The following is a 23028-nucleotide window of genomic DNA, read 5'->3' as shown; positions in this document are numbered from 1 at the left end:
TGGAAACAGTTTTCCTTGCCGGGAGCCTGTTGTTATGCTGAGATAACTGGTTTAAGATTGGGCTCCGCCTCCGAACCCTCAAACTGCCTCGGTGGAAGAGGGGAATAAGTGAGATGTTTACAAGCACCCGTTCACCAAAAACACTTGGAAATGACAACATAAGTAACAGTTTCGGTTGAGTGCTGTTTACCCTTGAATTCCAGTCCTTGCACACCTGATCTGTCCTGATCTTTTAGTGTTTAAATGTTCCTTCCACCAAGATGAGGGTAGCACCCACCCAGGGCAGTAAATATTGTGCTAGTACTAGTATTGAACTACAAGAAGCAAGACAGTTGCAAGCCTTTAATCAGAGTTATGTAAAGCTTTTGATGGGACAGTTAGGTCCTAGAGATGTGGTGACAACAGCTGTGCAGAGGGGGCCCAATTAGATTTTTTTGTCATAGGGCCTAAAATTCCTGGCGGCGCCCCTGATAATAACCATGACGTCAGCCTAGCTGACGGATGGTTGCAATGCCACAGAGAGACATCCATGATCTGAGCTTTCATCTCAATCTGGGGTTTACAGATTTAGCCTCTCCTAGCTTTACAAACACAGATCAACACTGGGATCTTGAATCGTGTTTATTTTCAGATCAACCGGTTCAGTTCCACAGAAACAGCCCAGGTGCTGCATAATATGATAATGACCTTGTGAAGAAGATAATACCATGTTGTTACTGAACACATCTGAGAAAGAGAAGATGTCATACAGAGGCCAGTTTTAATCTGTGACCATCTGACTGGACACCCTGTCTGAACACTGTGTTCTCTGTCAGCGTTCTATCTCAGTGTTCTATCTCAGTGTTCTATCTCAGTGTTCTGTATCTCAGTGTTCTATAGTGTTCTGTGCCTAACCGTAAACCTGACCCTAACTCACCGCTCATGAACTCAGAACAAAAATGTCACACAGAAATATGAGTTCAGTCGATCACGTATTAGATTTGAATATTTATTGTTACATGACATGGACATGTAGATTTAACTTTGGCGGAGTGGATGATTTAAGGGAAGCACTCCCTGCCTCCTCGATGCAACACATACATATATGACATATGAGGCAGGGAGCAATAGAGATATAATCCCCGTGCAGATAGAACATACAGACAGCATGGGGGAGAAGGAGATGATGGCAGCAGCACTGATCATACAACAACCGTGGGTGAGTGTGTGCGTATCCGCGCGTCTTTTAAAGACTTAAAGCCTTATCAGACGTGACCCAATGGATATGCGCTGCTAACATGGGTGTGGTAGTGGGCGGAGTAAAGGAAGGTGGTGTAAGACGCCTTACGTCCCCGATGACTGGCGCGCGCTGCCTGATTGCCTTGCCTGAACTAGCTGCGCTTATTTCTGGCCGAAAAGGTTCTGTGTGTGGAAGATTCCAATGCTCAGAGTGCACACTAATTCTCGCAGTGTCACTCAGAATAAAACGAATCTGCTCATTCAGTTTCCTCCTCATTTTTTTCCTTGAGGGTTTAGGTTGGTTGAGGGGCAGTTCTATGGTCGTATGTGAAGCCCTCTGTGACATGCTTGCGTGTGAAAAGGGCTATACAAATAAATTTGATTTGATTTGATTTGATTTTTCATGTCCTCCTCCTGTTCCTCCCCCCTCCTCCTCCTGTTCCTCCCCCCTCCTCCTCATTGTCCTCATTCTTCTCCTCCTCATTCTTCTCCTATCCCCACTGTATTTTGCTCTGTCACTCTGTAGCTAAGGGAGACAGGAAAGTCATGCAGTGGATGTGAACCAGCTGGCTGCTGTGTGGATCTTGTCTTCACACGATGCCTGCTCTGTTGTTTCCCACAGGGCTTCAGCAAGCAGTGTCGGGGGTCAAGACGAGGTCATACATGACATGGTACTCTAGATGTTCCTCTTCAGCAGTGTGTCTGCTTGGCTTCTGGACCCCGGGTTCTGAGTCACTGGACTCGTTTTCCATTTAAGCAATAAGCCCCAAGGCGCAATGTTTTGCGCTGATTTTAGAACAGGTAAGGGGAGTTGTTAGGCACGACGCGAAGCGGAGTGCCAAAAACCCCCTACCTGTTTTAGAAAACTAGTTTCACCACGACCGGCATATACTCCCTTTTATGCTTGGTCTTTTCCAGTCTGCGGAAGTTTAAGTTCTCTCTTGCTTTTCCAGAACTCTACTGTGACAGGTTGCAGTTCAGTTCTAGAACCCCATCATTAGAACTCTAATGTGACGGTGCAGTTCAGTTCTAGAACCCCATCATTAGAACTCTACTGTGATAGGGTGTAGTTCTGTTCTAAAACCCCATCATTAGAACTCTGTTGCTGTAACTGTTTGCTTCAGCCAGAGGAGATGGGCGGAGCCTGCGTCCGAGCCCTGCTAATCTGTTTAGGGCGCTGCACCTTTCCACAATTCAAACAGGCAGCACCAAGTACTATAAACAAATATTTATCTGGAACATGCAGGAAGAGTGCTTTCATGTTTGTGATGCAGGATAAGACTGGTTCCCATGGGAACAACCCCATACCCTGAGAGGAAATACCAGCAGACGATTTGAAGCCCATTAGTGATCGTCTCAATGTGGTTCCATGTTTGCTTAACCCTGTAAGACCCAACCCTATAATATCACGTTTATCTCTCCAAAAAACACATTTGCAAATTGAATTTTTTTGAATGACCACATATACATAGCCAATGGGTTCTATGTCTTGCCTTGCAATGCTGTTGGATAAATCTGGTCTTTCAAAAAAGAAATTAGCAATTAAAGAGCTAAAGGCGACGTTGTAATTTTACAACAAGGGGTCTTACCTAGCCTGACGTTGTCATACTCATAATTTTCTAGTCAGCATATGAGTCTGAAAACTCTCCGTTGGGCTTTGAGTACGGAGCGTGTTTCAACCGAACTCGTAAAACAAATCCCTCTTCGCTCAATTGGATAGACCTACAACCAATCAGAGCAACGCAATATGTTGTTTGTTGAAAACAAATTCAACCCAAGCGCTCTTTGGTGACATGGTTGATTACGTTACTGTTGATCATCTGTCCATCATCGTACAAAGCCCGCCCTGACAATTTGTTTGCATAAAGAGAGAGCGAACCAAAATATGAAGGATAGAAAGTTGAGGAGAGGGGAGGATAGAGGGGAGGAGAAGGGGAGGATGGAGGAAGGAGAGGAGGAGGATGGAGGAAGGAGAGGGGGAGGATAGAGGAAGGAGAGGAGGAGGATAGAGGAAGGAGAGGGGGAGGAGAGGGGAAGGAGAAGGGGAGGATAGAGGAAGGAGAGGGGGAGGAGAGGGGAAGGAGAGGGGGAGGATAGAGGAAGGAGAGGGGGAGGAGAGGGGAAGGAGAGGGGGAGGAGAGAGGGAGGATGGAGGAAGGAGAGGGGGAGGATGGAGGAAGGAGAGGGGGAGGAGAGGGGAAGGAGAGGGGGAGGATAGAGGAAGGAGAGGGGGAGGAGAGGGGAAGGAGAGGGGGAGGATAGAGGAAGGAGAGGGGGAGGAGAGGGGGAGGATAGAGGAAGGAGAGGGGGATGATAGAGGAAGGAGAGGGGGAGGAGAGGGGGAGGATGGAGGAAGGAGAGGGGGAGGATGGAGGAAGGAGTGGGGGAGGAGAGGGTGAGGATGGAGGAAGGAGAGGGGGAGGATGGAGGAAGGAGAGGGGGAGGATAGAGGAAGGAGAGGGGGAGGATGGAGGAAGGAGAGGGGGAGGAGAGGGGAAGGAGAGGGGGAGGAGAGGGAGGATGGAGGAAGGAGAGGGGGAGGATGGAGGAAGGAGAGGGGGAGGAGAGGGGAAGGAGAGGGGGAGGATAGAGGAAGGAGAGGGGGAGGAGAGGGGAAGGAGAGGGGGAGGATAGAGGAAGGAGAGGGGGAGGATAGAGGAAGGAGAGGGGGAGGATGGAGGAAGGAGTGGGGGAGGATAGAGGAAGGAGAGGGGGAGGATGGAGGAAGGAGAGGGGGAGGATAGAGGAAGGAGAGGGGGAGGATGGAGGAAGGAGAGGGGGAGGAGAGGGTGAGCACTGCTGTGCGACTGATGTTACTGGAAATGTTTTGGTGCTGGGCGTGTCCAGCTGGGCGTGTCTGAGATGTTCATGCAGTCTAGAGGGACTTGCCTCCCTTGCTGGCGGTGCATCCAGACTGGGCTGTGATCAGCCCTATCAGTGATGATATCTCTGCTCAACATGCTGCCAGCTATTGACACGAAGCCATGTCAGATTTAGATCCTAAACAAGGTAATTACGTATGCGAGCTAGTTAGCTTTTCCATGGAAGGATGGATATAAATATACGTCTGCTTAAGTAGGCACAGGGTGGTTAGTGTTAAGGTGTTTACTTTGGTAATACCCCGGTTCCTGTAATCATCCACTGGTGGAGGAGATTAGAAAGTGAAAAGGCGAGAAGAGATAAGAAAAGCTCTTTTCTTCTACTTGAGAGAGGAGAAGGATGGGAGAAAGGAGAAGATGTAAGTGTTGCTGAGAGGGGTTGAGTGGAGAGGAGGAGAGGAGGGGAGGAGGAGAGGAGGGGAGGAAGAGAGGAGGGGTTGAGTGGAGAGGAGGGGAGGAGGGGAGGAGGAGAGGAGGGGTGATACAACAGCACCGTTCAGTTGAGCTACGTTCGGACAGAGAACCTCTTCTGTATAAAGCTCTCATGTCCCACACAGAGCCGCTCTGTGCACCCTGAAATCCTGCTCTGGGATTGGCCCTCTGGCCCCAGCAGCTTTGGACAACATCCGGATTCCAATAATACATTTTATACTAATATGGTTTCCAATAATATAGCATGCACTAAAAAGTAATTACAAGAGTTCCAAAGTTTCTTGAGTTCCAAATATTTCATCTCTGAAGCCACGACAACAAGAGTCATACTAGATGCCAATGTTGTCACAGCCATTACAAAGACTGTGCTGTTTCCTTCAGGCCTGTACGAAGGCTGGGTAGAGGCTTTGTGAGGGTGATAGAATCCATCTGGGGGGAGTTCCAGAAAGCAGGTTATGCAATATAACCGGGTAAGTTAACTCTCCAGCTGACACACAATGTTGCAGCAACTTAATGTGTCTACAATGTTGCTAAAATGTGTCTACAACGCTGGGGATCAGCTGGGGAGTTAACTCACCCGGGTCTGTCTAATAATCTCCCTCAGCTCTCATAACCTGCTCATAACTTCCCCTCAGCTGTCATAACTTGCTATTAACCTCCCTCAACTCTCATAACCTGCACATACCTCCCTCAGCTCTCATAACTTGCTCATAACCTCCCTCAGCTCTCCTAACCTGCTCATAACCTCCCTCAGTTGCCTGATTGCCATAATATTGACATTGATCATGATATTTTTAATCCCACGTCTTCCCAGGATGCTTTGCAGTAGTCGCTGTGGGACTTTCCAGGATGCTTTGCAGAAGTTGCTGTCGGACTTCCCAGGATGCTTAGCAGAAGTCGCTTTGGGACTTCTCAGGTCTTCCAGGAAAGTATGTAGAGATAATCCTAGACCCAGATACCGGCATTAGATATTGTGAAATAATGACATATATGAAGCATTTGTTTATTTATATCAGTTATTTATATGCATTGTTGGTTTCCCACATGTTGCCTGTTTCCTTCAGAGTTCAGTGTGCAACCAACAGGTCTGGGGGAGAGAGGGAGTGAGGAGGAGCAGAGAGGAGGTAACTGAGTGGGAGAGAGGGAGTGAGGAGGAGCAGAGAGGAGGTAACTGAGTGGGAGAGAGGGAGTGAGGAGGAGCAGAGAGGAGGTAACTGAGTGGGAGAGAGGGAGTGAGGAGGAGCAGAGAGGAGGTAACTGAGTGGGAGAGAGGGAGTGAGGAGGAGCAGAGAGGAGGTAACTGAGTGGGAGAGAGGGAGTGAGGAGGAGCAGAGAGGAGGTAACTGAGTGGGAGAGAGGGAGTGAGGAGGAGCAGAGAGGAGGTAACTGAGTGGGAGAGAGGGAGTGAGGAGGAGCAGAGAGGAGGTAACTGAGTGGGAGAGAGGGAGTGAGGAGGAGCAGAGAGGAGGTAACTGAGTGGGAGAGAGGGAGTGAGGAGGAGCAGAGAGGAGGTAACTGATGGGAGAGAGGGAGTGAGGAGGAGCAGAGAGGAGGTAACTGAGTGGGAGAGAGGGAGTGAGGAGGAGCAGAGAGGAGGTAACTGAGTGGGAGAGAGGGAGTGAGGAGGAGCAGAGAGGAGGTAACTGAGTGGGAGAGAGGGAGTGAGGAGGAGCAGAGAGGAGGTAACTGAGTGGGAGAGAGGGAGTGAGGAGGAGCAGAGAGGAGGTAACTGAGTGGGAGAGAGGGAGTGAGGAGGAGCAGAGAGGAGGTAACTGAGTGGGAGAGAGGGAGTGAGGAGGAGCAGAGAGGAGGTAACTGAGTGGGAGAGAGGGAGTGAGGAGGAGCAGAGAGGAGGTAACTGAGTGGGAGAGAGGGAGTGAGGAGGAGCAGAGAGGAGGTAACTGAGTGGGAGAGAGGGAGTGAGGAGGAGCAGAGAGGAGGTAACTGAGTGGGAGAGAGGGAGTGAGGAGGAGCAGAGAGGAGGTAACTGAGTGGGAGAGAGGGAGTGAGGAGGAGCAGAGAGGAGGTAACTGAGTGGGAGAGAGGGAGTGAGGAGGAGCAGAGAGGAGGTAACTGAGTGGGAGAGAGGGAGTGAGGAGGAGCAGAGAGGAGGTAACTGAGTGGGAGAGAATACAAGAGAGGGAGAGGGGGAGAGGACATGGAGGAGAGGATAAGTAATGGGAGCATAAAGGAGGGAGGGGAGGAGAAGAAGAGTGACAGTAGTGGGAGGGGTAGAGTAAGATGAAGGGGGAAGAGGGGGAGTGAGGAGAGGAGGAGAGGACGAGTAGAGAATAGAGAAGAGCAGTCCCTGTCTTTGTCACCCTGCCTCTGTCTCCTTGCTCTGGTGTCCTGCCCCCACACTGTGACAGCTGGGTCCCTGCCAGGTTATTGCTGCCAGATGCTCCTGAAGGGAGGACACGTCTTGCACCAGAGGGGATGAAGATTGGCAGAGCAATTTAATACACTGTTTATTTTCCCGTAACCCTAACTCTGTCTCTCAAGTTCACCTTTAAAGTTCTCTAAATTAATCCCTTACTCCCCTTGGTCGGTCATTTTAAAACTTGCAGCATTTCTTCTTCATCTTTTATTTTACTGTTTGAAAGAGTTGTGGCTCCAAATCATTTCTGGATATGTCTAACAGTAAAGCTACACACACACATCATAAAACGTTTTTTAAACATTAAACACGTTTAATTTGTATTATCTTTCAGGGACAACTGACCAAACAATGAAAACAAATGTGTCATACATCTGGAATGGTGTGGTCTGAAGTTAATTAGATTGGAAAAGTTAACATTGGACACACGATCCAAATATGTTGAACTAAATTTTTTTCCTGAGTGCAGCTAAAATCTGTCCTCAATATTCGTTCCTAGTTCCAGGTTCAGTATATATATATATATATTCAGTATAGGTTCAGTATATATATATATATATATATATATATATTTGGGGGCATTTCTAGAACCAAAGTAAAGTATACCCTGCGAGGTGATGACGGGCCTGTTAACAGTGAGGCTCTGCCCAGCCTACCTCTTCTTCGTAACGTCAGTCCCGTGAGCCTGCCTAGCCCCTCCGCCGAACATGACGACTCCTATGTAACGATGACTGTGCCCTGAGAACCAACAACTCACTTACGACAGAGGTTTTGGGTAGGTAACTTTGCAACAATGCAGTCTTTGTATTTATTTATTTTGTCCAAATGAGAGGACATCCTGAGCCCTCATAAATGGCCCTGTGTCCTAATGAGTTAATTAAGTTACATAGTAGATGTAGTAGATGTAGTATGTGTATGTGTATATGTATATATATATATATATATATAAATAATAATGAAAAACAATTAAACATATTTTGACATCTGTTTTCCTCAAAATATGTTCACAATGTATTTGTCTAGAAGAGAAGAGAGGAACACTAAGATTCCCATATGTTCCTGCACCTGCGTAGACAGCCCTCTGGTCAAGCACATACACAAACTACCACAGATGTGGTAAACTCAGCGAAATTTAGATTCATGGATGACTAACTAGTGGGCCAGAACTCGTAGTTAAGCGGGTCTTGTCAGACATCTCAGTCTAGAATTAATGGATCCTTTCAGCGGTATTTCATGAGAAGACACTAGTTGTGGTCTATGAAAAGACAAGCAGGAAAATGACTAATGTGTTATTGATCGGAACGCAATTTCTCATATTTAGATTCTTCCCTCACTCCTCTGGCAATCCATCAGAAAACAGGCTGCAAGTAGTTTCATTTGAATAATACCACAACAAACTTGAAAAGATTTATAGATAATATAATTCTGCAAGAAGCTTCGGGATGTTCTACAGAGTATAGACCACACTATGACAACACTTTACCACAGCAATCTGCTGACGGTTTACATTACATTCCACAAAAAGACTGGCTTTTTGGAAAAATACTACACAATAGTGATGCAAACACAAATAATTGATCAATTGTAAATAAAATGTAGCCTATTTAGAGATTCACGTGAGTTTTTTTACGAAATTGAATACGTTTTTAATAAACTGCTGTGAGCAATACGTAGGCTATTTATCTATAAAGATTGTACTGTTCTCTCTTTTATATTAATCTGTAAAGCTTCATTGGTTATCAGGTGCTATATAAATCAAAAGTAGGCTATTATTACTATAATGAAATGTGTGCGAAGACCACCTAATAGGGTTAGAGGAATATACTGTTCTAAATAATAGCCTAGAGGCACGAAACACGATCATCATAGGCCAACTTAAACCGGGAAGAAGAAGAATTCAATTAACAGAAACAAGCCCATTCGTATTCATGTACTTTTTTTACTCATTATTTTGTGGGGCCATGGGAAAACGGCCAGAATTCGATTTGGTACACCGTTGTGCTGTTTGGTGGGGAATTATTGCAAGACATGGGCCATAACGTGTGTCATGGGCCATAACATGGGTCACGGGCCATAACGTTCTTATTGACCTTTTTTCTACTGACGATTTTTAACGGGTTTACTGCACCCTTTCAACTGATCTCACGCATCCTCATCGAGGACTGACGTGACCAGACGTGACCAACGGAATTTTAGCACGCGACTGCATCATGATATTAATGCAGAATCTGTCGGAGTCGTGTCTGTCATTCTGTCAGGAATATGCTACGGGAATGAGATCTGTGGTGAAGTCATGTACGGTTCTCACTCATGTCGCCGTGCGCTCGAATGAACCACTAGAACTCACGAGCTGAGCGTCAACCCCCAGAGACTTCGATCGGCGCGTGTCCACCGTACATTTCTGACCTCGGAACAGTTGAAGAAAGTGTCTTTGAGGTGTTTGTGTCTTTCTACTCCGACATGCAGAAACCGCGACACTTTCACCTGTCAAGTTACTTTCATTAAGGGATAAGCCTGTTTTGGGGGAATACTTTACTGAACCATGACACTGGCCAGTAGGATTTAAAAGATATTTGTCTCAATGGACTCTCTGACTCAAAAGGTAATTTTCAGGATTATTGTGTGGTATGTCATGTTAATCGGGAAGTGTGAAATTAATTATAAATGAATTATTAGACTTTTCAAATATTATAAATAATCCATTCTGAAATTGGAATTGTATTAGCAACACTGAGTTGGCTAGCGTAATGTGTGATATAATATAGCCTACTCGTTCTTGAATTAGGCTACTTTAAAATATTAGAAGTATTTCTAATCATTACATTCTCGTTAATTTAGGTTCTGGAATCTTAAGTGAATGTGTCAAATCAAAGAAACTCTACAAGCTCTCTGTTCTCGATTCTAAAACTCAGAAGGTTGTTTGTTGAAACACCCTTTTTTTCTCGAATTTTGAAAAAGTGAATCGAACGTAAACTATTAATCTTTGGCAAAACAATATAAGGCTAACTACTTTCAGTGAGCATGTTTGATAAGAGTGTGTGTGTTTGTGTGTGTGTGTGGAGAGGTGAGGGAGGTGAGTTGTAAATAAACAAGTCAACACAACGACGATATATTAATTTTGTTTACAGCAACATGCAGCCTACAGCCACACCTTGCAGTGACTCGTGCGGCTGCAGGAGTGGCGGGAATAACAAAAGGTGTCTGTGTGCTCGAGGTAGGGCTCGCAAGGCGTTCTAGAATTCTGGCTCAGAGGGTCTGAATGGAACCATTCGGGGGGTTGAAGTTAAAATCTGTAAGGTGTTTTGAAAGTTTCCACTCATAACCCCTTAAGGATTTAAAAAGTGTTCTATCCAGAACAGGGTTCTTCTGCATGACAGCTGCAGGCAGTTTGTAGGAGACAGGTCAGTGTGTTTGAGTGTGTCTTTTGTCCAGAGCCTACAACTACCTATATTAGGCTTGATGATGTCTTTAATTGATACACCTTCTAAAGAATATTCTGGAATGTGCACTGTAGTGTTCAGTCATCAGGGTGGTGGAGCAAGTTAAAAGGAGATGGAGATTTAAAGTGGGTGGGACTTTTCCAGTATTCTGTTATCCCCATTACTGGCACAAGACCTCCTACATTTGTGTCTTGACCAGACATCTTCTCCTCTTCATCTCTCCCTCTTTATCACTACTTCTCCCCCTTATTCCCCTCCTCAGTACCTGCCCCTTAACACAGCCACCTGACTTCAGGTGCGGGCCATGCAGGACCAGAACTCTTCCACCTCCTCAGTATTGGCAAACCGCAGCAACGCCTTCACGTCCATGCCCAGCCCCGAGGGGTCCTGGATGGTCGTGCTCAGTATGACCCTGGGCATGGCCTCCAACATCGTCGCCTTGGTGATTCTGGCCAAGGCGTACGCCCGGCTACGACGGCGCTCCAAGGCCGTCTTCCTGCTGTTCGCCAGCTCTCTGGTGACCACGGACTTCTTCGGCCACGCCCTCCCGGGGGCCCTGGTCCTCATCCTGCACTCCGCCCCAGTCTTGCCGCACGCCCACGCCCACTGCCAGATCCTGGGGGGCAGCCTTGTGTTCTTCGGCCTGTGCCCTCTGCTGCTGGGCTGCTTGATGGCGGCAGAGCGCTGCCTGGGCGTGGCCCGGCCCCTGCTCCACACCGCCCTCGTCACCACGCCGCGTGCCAGGCTGGCGCTGGGTCTGGTGTGGCTGCTGGCGCTGGGCGTGGCCCTGCTGCCCTCACTGGGCCTGGGGGCGTACGCCTTCCAGCACCCTGGGACCTGGTGCTTCATTAGGGTGCTGGACCCAGAAGACGCCTCCGACCTTGGCTTCGTGCTGCTGTTCTCCGGGCTGGCGCTGGGCTCCCTGGCTCTGGCGCTGGTCTGCAACACGGTCAGCGGGGTGGTGCTGCTGCGGGCCCGCCTACGGAGGAAGGCCTGCCCACGCCGTGCCGCTAAGTCACATGACATAGAGATGGTGGTGCAGCTGGTGGGCATCATGGTGGCTTCCTGCATCTGCTGGAGCCCCCTGCTGGTGAGGTCTGCGAGAGATTCGAGTTTATTATTTGCCTTTTGTAACAAGCACTGGTACAGGGACATTGGAATTATTTGTTCTTGCTCCTCCTTACAGATTCTTTGCAGGAAACTGTATTTTCTAAACCTATAATAGATCAGCTAAACCTATGATAAAGTATCTTAACCTGTAACAAATGATCCAAACCTATAAATAAGTCCTAATTTTATGAACTACTATTGTTATCAATAAAGTTGTATCTAGGTTAAATACATCAAGGTTAGGTTCAAAGTTCTTGGGACCAGTAGTAACTTGTCAGTTACAGTAACAGGATCTTAGGTTGGCGAAAAGCTAACCCTCGCTCCTAAAAACAGACCAAATATGCCAATATATATATACACAGAACAGAACGTAGAGCGGGGTCAATTTCATTTTCAATTTGTTTGCAAGAAGGAATACAAGCCTGCCATTAAATGCACCCCCCTCTATTGTCTGTTCTGTATATCCCAGCATCAAATTATTCTTACTGTGCACTGAGGGTACAAATATGAGTAAGCAGACTAAGTTTCCTAGTACACACAGGATTTTTAAAATTTAAATATCAAGTAAAATACGACACGTGGGTATTAGGTGGATGTGTCTCAGTCAGACATGAAGTTACAGCTATGAGAATGTATCATGTCATGATAATAATGTATCATGTCATGATAATAATGTATCATGTCATGATAATAATGTATCATGTCATGATAATAATGTATCATGTCATGATAATAATGTATCATGTCATGATAATAATGTATCCGCTACGGACCTGCGACCTCTGCTAAAAGCATTTGGGCCTAAAGTTCCTTCCGGGTTGTCCGCTAAATGCCAACACAAACTGTTCAACCATTTAGCTACAATCGCTCCCACCATGAACGGCCTGGAGCCAGGCTTGCACCATGAACGGCCTGGAGCCAGGCTTGCACCATGAACGGCCTGGAGCCAGGCTTGCACCATGAACGGCCTGGAGCCAGGCTTGCACCATGAACGGCCTGCAGCCAGGCTCCCACAATGAACGGCCTGGAGCCAGTCTTGTGGAGAGGCTTGTGGACGCCCCTCAGGCAGTATGTAGCATCCGGTGAATCTCCTAATCCAGTTCTAACCAGGCAGGGAAAGTTTCTCTAGAAGTAACGTCATTTAAGGTCAGCCTGTCTGAGTCATTTAAGCCTTACATGGAACAGAGTGGAAATATCCCACATTCTCAGACACATCATCACTTTGTTTAATATAATAAATAGCAATTATAATTCTGTGGAACTCTAAGGATGGTGGACTTTCAGAAATAAAAACAGATTTGTATTGACTGCATGACTTGAAGTAAGAATAAAATATGTAATACAAACATACAGGGCCGGCCCAAGCCTTTATGGGGCCTTAAGCTAAATTGATTTGGGGGCCCCTCGGGGTCGCTTATCGTTGCAAAAAAAAAAAAAAGAATACATATATTTTTTCATAATACATTAAACAGTCATTTCAATTGCTCTTGGGGGCCCTTTGGTAGCCACAAGGGCCCTAAGCGGCCGCTTAGTTCGCTTATGCCTTAGGCCGACCCCTGCAAACATAAGTTGTAAAAGGCTCTCAAGTTGACCAAAAGCAACACAAGATGAATGAAAAAAGTTATACCAAGAAAGAGGACCTCAACAATTTGAACAAGTTGTATAAACTATCAATATGACTCTCTGACAGATCACAACCATCCTCTACCTATTGCTGTATGAGCGACTGTTTGGGATTTCCAAAATGTATTTGAGTGAATCTTTGATTTAGAACCGTTTTCACCCCAATTGTCCCCTGACCCGTGTACCTCCTCCTCCCCTTCTCCTCCTCCTTCACCTCTCCTCCTCCTCTCCTCCTCCACCTCTCCACTCCTCTTCTCCTCCTCCCCTTCACCTCTCTCCTCCTCTTCCTCTCCGCTCCTCCTCCTCTCCTCCTCTCCTCCTCCCCTCCTCCTCTCCTCCTCCCCTTCTCCTGATTCTTTGCTCCTCAGATATTTGGACTGATGTCTGTGACAAGCTCCTATGGCCGTGGCCATGACGACGAGCAGAAGGGCTACTACCGCGGGCTTCTGGTGACGGGGGTGCGGCTGGCCACCTGGAACCAGATCCTCGACCCCTGGGTCTACATCCTGCTGCGCAGAGCCGTCCTCCGGAAGATCTACTGCATCACCGGCCGCCATGGCAACGCCCTCAGGAGGAGCATCCTGCAGCGCTGGGACGTTAGCTCCTTCCACAACTCAGAGAAGAAGTGAGGGAGGGAGAGGGAGGGAGGGAGGGATGGAGGAAGGGAGGGAGGGGGAGGGAGGGAGGAAGGGAGGGAGGAAGGGAGGGAGGGAGGAAGGGATGGAGGAAGGGAGGGAGGGGGATGGAGGAAGGGATGGAGGAAGGGATGGAGGGGGAGGGAGGGAGGAAGGGAGGGAGGGAGAGGGAGGGAGGAAGGGATGGAGGAAGGGAGGGAGGGGGAGGGAGGGGGAGGGAGGGAGAGGGATGGAGGAAGGGATGGAGGGAGGGAGGGAGGGAGGGGGAGGGAGGGAGGAAGGGAGGGAGGGAGGGAGAGGGAGGGAGGAAGGGATGGAGGAAGGGAGGGAGGGGGAGGGAGGCAGGGAGGACCATCATCAGGCCATCAGACTAAATGCTGTCATTATGCCAGAAATCTGGACACCAAAATATGTGATATAAACAGTTTATGCCTATGACAAACATCTAATTTCATAGATGTGTTACTTCCAGTGTTTTGGAAATCATGATATGCATGTGAAGTGAAAATGCAGTACTGTTTTCAATCAGACACACCTCCAACATGAAGTCACAGTTAAGATGCTATGTGCTGCCTAACCAAAGGGAGCAGCTGTGCTCCAATAGAGGATTTAAGACTTGAAGGAAGAATGTGTCTGTGTATATAATGTCTCTATTTTCCCCAATTGTCTGGGGACATGAAGCAATTTGTGTTTTGTTGCTTAATCTATGGAACTAAACCGTTTTACTAACATATAATGTTATGAAGTGTTAATAACATGGTGTTAGATGAGTAGAAATACATTTAAATGTAAATGTAAATAATATTCGATCCTATAGGAATATTCCAATAAAGGTTGAGTTGCATGGTTAACTTTTCTTATTAATTTGAAGACAACTAGGCCTGTTTGAAGTGGAAAGCTTGTAGCTCCACCCCTCTGGAGAGCCACCACTGACCAAACCTTCTCAGAAGGGCTTGTTTCAGACCATGTCAGGTACACCTGTGTCAGGACAGAAGGTCTGCAAACACAGTTTGTCTCGGTTCCCAGCTCTAGTTTGTTAAGCTACAGTGACGTCTGGCGTCGAGAACTGTAGTTGAGGCTAGTGTTCACAAGATTGGTGGCGGCTTTGTTACCACATGCTGCGTCAGCCAATCAGCTTCGCTGTTTTGCAGTGGGCGTGCAGCTTCATGCGCCCAGTCCGAGGCGTAGCAACCTAGCTAGCCTAGCACAGCTAGCGGCAAACACGTCGCTACAGGTAAGGACGTACAATTCTAACATTGCATGTTTTCTGGCTTTATTTAGTGAATGTTATGTGTATTTGCGAAAAATAATATGAAACATTTATGCAAGATTTAGCTACCACACATAGGCGATACCAGTTGTGATATATTGAGTAGAAATATGTTCCGACAATCCAACATTTCCCGGCCTTTGTTTAGCCAACATCCAATTAGCTCTAGTAGCTAGCTACCACACCGAGCTGGCTGGGACTGCTAGCTACCACCACCTATCAATAACCATTACTAACGGCACAACGTTTGTCCGTTAAAATACGTATTTTCGTTAGGCCTTGTCATATTATTGAGTTAACATTAATTGTAGTAGTATGAATAATTTGCTAATTCACTTACAGTTGTTACTTTTGCGCCTATGTAATACAATTGCAATGGAACATACAGAAATGGGGTGGATCGGTCTTATTGCTCTGGGTATTTCAACAAGAGCATAGTTCATCAGCAGTTTAGTTAACTAGCGAATTCTATAACAGGAAAAAAACGTATTGTGTTTATTCTCTAATGGGAGCGTTTTCCAGAATGTCTCACTCTGCCTGGCGCGTCTGAATTCAGACAGTAAAATGGCGGTGAGAAGGATTGATGTGTCCAGCATCCCCGTGTCAAGATAGCAACCTTGGTCGAGTTGGCTTCGGAAAATGGCGTACCTGCTAACGATACCTAACTTTTACCATAGGCCAACAGGGGTACCGGTAACTAGATGGCGAACAAACAGCCAATAGTTAGTCAGCGCCCGACAACCTGTGGATAAGTTGACGTACTTGTTGTCAGGTATGATGTTAACAACCAGGCTACGTTGTTAAATGACGCTGTATCGGATGTGATGTGCTGTTTTTTAGATTCTCGTTGTATTTGGTTGAATATACCCTGGCGTACACTCACACGATCAGTTGACCTGATCAATTTGGCATTTGGACCACATTTTGCATTGAGAAACACATGTATCCAGAGTTCTCATTCCGAGCTGGGTTTATGTGGCCGGTGGTAAATATCAATGTGTTTTGTGGTGCTCTGGGCCAGAGGTCACTGAGCTATACCCATCCCTATCCTCTACCACTGAGCTATACCCATCCCTATGCTCTACCACTGTGCTATACCCATCCCTATACTCTACCACTGTGCTATACCCATCCCTATGCTCTACCACTGAGCTATACCCATCCCTATGCTCTACCACTGAGCTATACCCATCCCTATGCTCTACCACTGTGCTATACCCATCCCTATACTCTACCACTGAGCTATACCCATCCCTATGCTCTACCACTGTGCTATACCCATCCCTATACTCTACCACTGAGCTATACCCATCCCTATGCTCTACCACTGAGCTATACCCATCCCCATGTTCTACCACTGAGCTATACCCATCCCCATGTTCTACCACTGAGCTATACCCATCCCCATGCTCTACCACTGAGCTATACCCATCCCCATGTTCTACCACTGAGCTATACCCATCCCCATGTTCTACCACTGAGCTATACCCATCCCCATGTTCTACCACTGAGCTATACCCATCCCCATGCTCTACCACTGTGCTATACCCATCCCCATGCTCTACCACTGAGCTATACCCATCCCCATGTTCTACCACTGAGCTATACCCATCCCCATGCTCTACCACTGAGCTCTACCCATCCCCATGTTCTACCACTGAGCTATACCCATCCCCATGCTCTACCACTGAGCTATACCCATCCCCATGCTCTACCACTGAGCTATACCCATCCCCATGCTCTACCACTGAGCTATACCCATCCCCATGCTCTACCACTGAGCTATACCCATCCCCATGCTCTACCACTGAGCTATACCCATCCCCATGCTCTACCACTGAGCTATACCCATCCCCATGCTCTACCACTGAGCTATACCCATCCCCATGCTCTACCACTGAGCTATACTAAAGGCAGGTCTTAACCCTGGATCCTGCTGTTGTCTCCCTCTCTCTACAGGAACAGGAAGGAGTAACCCAACTGTCTGCTCCAACAGGAAGTACCTGGCCTGACAGCACCTGCCCGGCTGCACCACCTCTCACCATGGTAACGCAACATCTTAGTAGTGGGACCATAAACCTGAGGCCTGGTAGTGTTCTAAACTGGGAATATGGAAGACATTGTCTGTCTCCACAAAAACGTGTAATTGAAGGTTCATGGTAACGGCTGTGATGGTAACGGTTGTGATGGTAACGGGTGCATCGTGTCCCCAGCCGCCTCCCCTCCGTCACCGTGCTGTGCGGATCTTCATGAACGACGACCGGCACGTGATGGCCAAACACTCGGCCGTCTACCCCACACAGCAGGAGCTGGAGGCTGTGCAGAACATGGTGTCCCACACTGAGCGGGCCCTCAAGGCCGTCTCTGATTGGCTGGATGAGCAAGAGAAGGTGGCGGTGAAGCCTGATCCTGACGGAACGGAGGGGGAGAGGTGAGGAGGGGTTCGGGATGAGGGAGAGGGCAGGGGGGGAGAGGTGAGGAGGGGTTCGGGACGAGGGCAGGGGGGAGAGGTGAGGAGGGAGGGGAGAGGGAGAGGGCGGGGGGGATAAGTGCGGAGGAGGAGTCGGGGTGAGGGAGAGGGCGGGGGGAGAGGTGAGGAGGGATAGTTGGGTTGAGGGAGAGGGCGGGGGGGAGAGGTGAGGAGGGATGAGGGAGAGGGCAGGGGTGGGGGGGATAGGTGGTTTAATTACTAACCAGATGTGAAATGTAGTGATTATAACAATCAACCTGTGGTTTGTGTGTGTCTGTATGCCTGTGTGTGTGTGTGTGACTCCAGTGAGCACAGGGCCCAGGAGCACGTGACTCGCTCCCTGCGGGGCGTGATGAGGGTGGGGCTGGTGGCCAAGGGCCTGCTCCTGAAGGGAGACTTGGACCTGGAGCTGGTGCTGCTGTGTAAGGACAAGCCCACCGCCGGCCTGCTCAACAAGGTGGCCCTCAACCTGGCCGTGCAGCTCAAGGTACCTTCACCCTCTCCTGATAGGCTGGCACTGACCCGGTCTCTCACCTGATAGGCTGGCACTGACCCGGTCTCTCTCCTGATAGGCTGGAACTGACCCTGTCTCTCTCCTGATAGGCCATCACTGAGGACAAGTACGTGGTGACCCAGTCGGTGCGAGACGCCACCATCATCATCAAGAGTAGCAAGGAGCCTCCTCTTAGCCTGACCATCCACATGACCTCTCCCCTGGTCCGCGAGGACGCCGAGAAGGCTGCCGCCGGAGGTAGGGGTCCTCTCGGGGGCGAGGGCTCGCTAGCGCCCCCCACAGGCAGGCAGGCAGGCCATACGACAGGCAGGCAGGCAGGCAGATGGGCCCAGACTAGACAGATATTGTTTATTGGGCCTTCAATGGAGCTAGGGGACATAACCATGAAGGAGCTGTCATGTAACTGAAAGATGCTATGTTTATAGCTTCCTAGACTCTCGTAGTTCCATGTAATGTGAAGTGCATTTTTGATGGCCCAATATACAGTATAGGAAAGCTAGTTAGCGTGACCAGGCTTGCTCTTCCCCTACGGAGTCAAGACAACAACTACACGAAGGCTTACTGAGAATTAAAAAATAAACAAAAAAAATAAACAAAACAAAGACCACTTTGTTTGCATGTGTTGATATACCTCTGATGAACGGTTCGCATTGCAGCAAAAATGAGTAGCGAGGTGTGAGGTGCGTTTGATTGGTGTGCGGGCTCCGCCGAGGGGCCCCTGACCATGCAGTTCCTGAGCGTGGGGCTACAGACAACGCCGGGGTAGTTTGACTCTGCATGGCTGAATGTCACGTTCACCCAGACACAGTCAAAACCAAGGGGGCCACACTGACCACAGTCACTACGGTTACAGCGCTAGCTACAGAGGCTGGCAATGTCATCAGGAGGAGGTGTGGGGGGGCAGCGCCGGATGGGTTGACAGGAAGTGGCCTCTACCAGGGAGAGAGAGAGAGGGGTGGAGCGAGAGAGAGGTGGAGGGAGAGAGAGGTGGAGGGAGAGAGAGGTGGAGGGAGAGAGAGGTTGAGCGAGAGAGAGGTGGAGCGAGAGAGAGGTGGAGCGAGAGAGAGGTGGAGCGAGAGAGAGGTGGAGGGAGAGAGAGGTGGAGCGAGAGAGAGGTGGAGCGAGAGAGAGGTGGAGCGAGAGAGAGGTGGAGCGGGAGAGAGGTGGAGCGGGAGAGAGGTGGAGCGGGAGAAAGGTGGAGCGAGAGAGAGGTGGAGCGGGAGAGAGGTGGAGCGAGAGAGAGGTGGAGCAAGAGAGAGGTGGAGCGAGAGAGAGACGGAGGGAGAGAGAGGTGGAGCGAGAGAGGTGGAGCGAGAGAGAGGTGGAGGGAGAGAGAGACGGAGGGAGAGAGAGGTGGAGCGAGAGAGGTGGAGCGAGAGAGAGACGGAGGGAGAGAGAGACGGAGGGAGAGAGAGACGGAGGGAGAGAGAGGTGGAGCGAGAAAGAGACGGAGGGAGAGAGAGACGGAGCGAGAGAGAGACGGAGCGAGAGAGGTGGAGCGAGAAAGAGGTGGAGCGAGAGAGAGGTGGAGGGAGAGAGAGGTGGCGGGAGAGAGAGGTGGAGCGAGAGAGAGGTGGAGGGAGAGAGAGGTGGAGCGAGAGAGAGGTGGAGGGAGAGAGAGGTGGAGGGAGAGAGAGGTGGAGCGAGAGAGAGGTGGAGCGAGAGAGAGGTGGAGGGAGAGAGAGGTGGAGCGAGAGAGAGGTGGAGGGAGAGAGAGACGGAGCGAGAAAGAGACGGAGCGAGAAAGAGACGGAGCGAGAGAGGTGGAGCGAGAGAGAGGTGGAGCGAGAGAGAGGTGGAGCGAGAGAGAGGTGGAGGGGGAGAGGTGGAGGGAGAGAGAGACGGAGCGAGAGTTGGGTGGAGGGGGAGAGAGAGGTGGAGGGAGAGAGACACGGAGCGAGAGTTGGGTAGAGTGGACACCATACCCTGCAGGATAAGCATATCCAGGCTTCAGGCCCCGACCCCATTGAGAGCCCCACTTGGTGGGCTGTGTTGCAGGCCATCAGTTTTGCTGCAGTGTGGACCAGTTTCTTATTTCTGTGCATATGATTCCTGCTCCCTGTGGTTCCAATTCTTATTCTCTCTGTCAAGCCTTCTAGTTTGTCAATTTTAGGGATGCTGGACCTTTGACCAACTGGCCGCTGTCTGTCTCTGAAGGGGTCACGGAGGGGTCACGGCACCCAGAGAGCAGGCGGGGGAGGGCGTCTCCTCCATAAGGCAGCTTTAGGCTGCCTGCTACATAGACCAGGAGAGAGCAGTAGGCAGGGAGAGACACCAGGAGAGAGCAGTAGGCAGGGAGAGAGAGAGAGACACCAGGAGAAAGCAGTAGGCAGGGAGAGAGAGAGACACCAGGAGAGAGCAGTAGGCAGGGAGAGACACCAGGAGAGAGCAGTAGGCAGGGAGAGAGAGAGAGACACCAGGAGAGAGCAGTAGGCAGGGAGAGAGAGACACCAGGAGAGAGCAGTAGGCAGGGAGAGAGAGAGAGACACCAGGAGAGAGCAGTAGGCAGGGAGAGAGAGAGAGACACCAGGAGAGAGCAGTAGGCAGGGAGAGAGCGAGACACCAGGAGAGAGCAGTAGGCAGGGAGAGAGAGAGACACCAGGAGAGAGCAGTAGGCAGGGAGAGAGCGAGACACCAGGAGAGAGCAGTAGGCAGGGAGAGAGAGAGAGACACCAGGAAAGAGCAGTAGGCAGGGAGAGAGAGAGACACCAGGAGAGAGCAGTAGGCAGGGAGAGAGAGAGACACCAGGAGAGAGCAGTAGGCGGGAGAGAGAGAGACACCAGGAGAGAGCAGTAGGCAGGGAGAGAGAGAGAGACACCAGGAGAGAGCAGTAGGCAGGGAGAAATGGGAGACCAGGAGAAAGATGGACAGGGGTTAAGGTATTGAATCGGAACATAAGGCAGCAGGTAATTATAAAGGGAAAAAGGACAGAGGACGGGTTATAAAGGAGAAGGTGTCTAACCAGAAGACAGGTTATAAAGGAGAAGGTGTCTAACCAGAAGACAGGTTATAAAGGAGAAGGTGTCTAACCAGAAGACAGGTTATAAAGGAGAAGGTGTCTATGCAGAAGACAGGTTATAAAGGAGAAGGTGTCTAACCAGAAGACAGGTTATAAAGGACAAGGTGTCTATGCAGAAGACAGGTTATAAAGGAGAAGGTGTCTAACCAGAAGACAGGTTATAAAGGACAAGGTGTCTAACCAGAAGACAGGTTATAAAGGAGAAGGTGTCTAACCAGAAGACAGGTTATAAAGGAGAAGGTGTCTATGCAGAAGACAGGTTATAAAGGACAAGGTGTCTAACCAGAAGGTAGCAGGTTATCTCCGGAGGAGGGCTCCCTCCCCCTAGCCTGGGGTAGGGGAAGGCTGTTCCCCTGGCCAGGTTCCCCTGGCCCTGAGACAGAACCCCCCTTGGTCAAACCGTACCTTGTCTTCCTATCCCACCTCGTCCAATAGAAACGCTCTCAGGCAGCGACCCGCCGGATGTTCTGGACAGGCAGAAATGCCTGACTGCACTGGGGTCTCTCCGCCACGCTAAGTGGTTCCAGGTTTGCATCTTGTATTTATTTGTCTTCAGAAACCGTAGTTTTTATGTTTGTTTATTTTCTTAATGCTGCTATTTTCATTATTGTTTTAAAATATAAAAAAATATATATATATATTTGACATTTATGGTTTTTCTTTGGCGCAGTTTCTGTGATAAAAAAACTGATTGGACATGTTCTGGTTTTCCTCTCGGCTGTCTAGAAGTCTCACCTAGTCCATTCTGTTTGATGTTCTTTAGTGTTTTAAAAAAGTGTTTCACAGGAAACCTTTGTCATAATCGCGCTGCAGAGTCATGATCACACTGCAGCGCTGCAGTGGAGTGACTCTAACAGATGTCGTTGCAGTGTCGTTATATCTGCTTCTAACCCCGCCCCAACACCCTCCAGACGCTGCTGCTCTCTGATTGGTCACTGGAAGCAGTGATGTGTGATTAACTATATACAGTGCGTTCACAGGTCTATCATTTACAGGTCTACCTACCAACAATATATCAATAACTCAGTGTGATAGTATCAGTGATTCATGATACACAGCCAGTTATCCTACACAACCTGCGATACGTCATTATCACACATGACCCCTCCCGTGATAACCTCAAAAACTGACTTTGTTTTTGACCTCTGGGGGCAAAAAGAGGTGGGATTTACCACCAAGTAATCTAAAATAACACACCAGTCTGGATGAATTTAGCCATGCGTCAGTGGTCACCATAGGGGGTTGAAAAGAGGATTTGGAGTTAAGTTCAACTTTAAAGCTAGCTGGGTGGATGCTAGATCTTTACAAAGTTCCCAAATTGACATAATGAATTTGGTATATTATTAATAATGGCCTACTTCATTGCCAAAATAAGAACTCAAAGAATAAGAAAATGTACTCTTGTGGACATATCTGATTCTGTAAAAGGAGATTCTGGAATCTGGAAAGGGAGATTCCGGAACCGAGAATGAGTAAATGTTGATCTCCACCACTAGGAAGTCCACCTCATATCCTGCTCTGCTTCAATAGATGTGGTCTCCAGTGTAATCATTACTGTCCTCCACCAGAACCGTCCAGCACTATCAGACATCCTATATTCTCTCACCCCCTGTTCTGCTGCCCAAGTCAACTTAATGACAAAGTCAAGCCAGTAGTGAGTCTGTGTGGCTTTTTTGTGTATAGTAGTTTTCTCGGTGTGTGTGTGTGTGAGTGTGTTTGTGTTCTTCCTGACCACGGCCCCTCTGCGTGTGTCTGCAGGCGAGGGCCAATGGGCTGCGTTCCTGTGTCATCGTCATCCGCATCCTCAGAGATCTCTGCTCCCGCGTGCCCACCTGGGCCCCGCTCAGAGGCTGGGTGAGGCTCACCTGTCTCACTTCCCTGCTCTCTTCCCCTTCAGCCTCTACATCACCCTCTCACCTCTCTCTTCCCCTTCAGCCTCTACCTCACCCTCTCACCTCTCTCTTCCCCTTCAGCCTCTACCTCACCCTCTCTCTTCTCCTTCAGCCTCTACCTCACCCTCTCTCTTCTCCTTCAGCCTCTA

The 23028-nt window shown here is 48.9% G+C and overlaps 2 protein-coding genes across 2 annotated transcripts in view; both read left to right on the top strand.

The window, feature by feature from the left end:
* Positions 1-10616: 10616 nt before the first annotated feature.
* Positions 10617-13708, top strand: LOC146254154 (prostaglandin E2 receptor EP1 subtype-like). The gene is made up of 2 exons (XM_084677489.1): positions 10617-11436; positions 13448-13708. The coding sequence occupies exons 1-2, from the start codon at positions 10651-10653 to the stop codon at positions 13706-13708; spliced, it is 1047 nt and encodes a 348-aa protein (XP_084533615.1). The 5' UTR covers positions 10617-10650.
* A 1114-nt stretch (positions 13709-14822) lies between these two features.
* ilf3b (interleukin enhancer binding factor 3b) overlaps positions 14823-23028 on the top strand; it is a 16343-nt gene continuing 8137 nt past the window's right edge. The window contains exons 1-7 of the mRNA XM_084677402.1: positions 14823-14948; positions 16944-17030; positions 17198-17415; positions 17761-17941; positions 18058-18205; positions 21423-21514; positions 22746-22841. Coding sequence (XP_084533528.1) covers positions 17028-17030; positions 17198-17415; positions 17761-17941; positions 18058-18205; positions 21423-21514; positions 22746-22841 — 738 coding nt within the window. The 5' untranslated portion in view covers positions 14823-14948; positions 16944-17027. The remainder of the gene's footprint in view (positions 14949-16943; positions 17031-17197; positions 17416-17760; positions 17942-18057; positions 18206-21422; positions 21515-22745; positions 22842-23028) is intronic.

The sequence above is a fragment of the Hypomesus nipponensis genome, chromosome 17 (genome assembly GCF_054491055.1).
Source record: "Hypomesus nipponensis isolate SF chromosome 17, ASM5449105v1, whole genome shotgun sequence".
Lineage (NCBI taxonomy): Eukaryota > Metazoa > Chordata > Actinopteri > Osmeriformes > Osmeridae > Hypomesus > Hypomesus nipponensis.
The sequence above is the reverse complement of the archived record's forward strand: the minus strand, read 5'-3'. Positions and strand labels throughout refer to the sequence as shown.

Excerpts from the sequence above, each read along its gene's own strand:
- LOC146254154 (XM_084677489.1), top strand. The coding sequence starts at position 10,651 with ATGCAGGACCAGAACTCTTCCACCTCCTCAGTATTGGCAAACCGCAGC. Across the intron at positions 11,437-13,447 it reads TCTGCTGGAGCCCCCTGCTG|ATATTTGGACTGATGTCTGT; the intron begins GTGAGGTCTGCG and ends TTTGCTCCTCAG.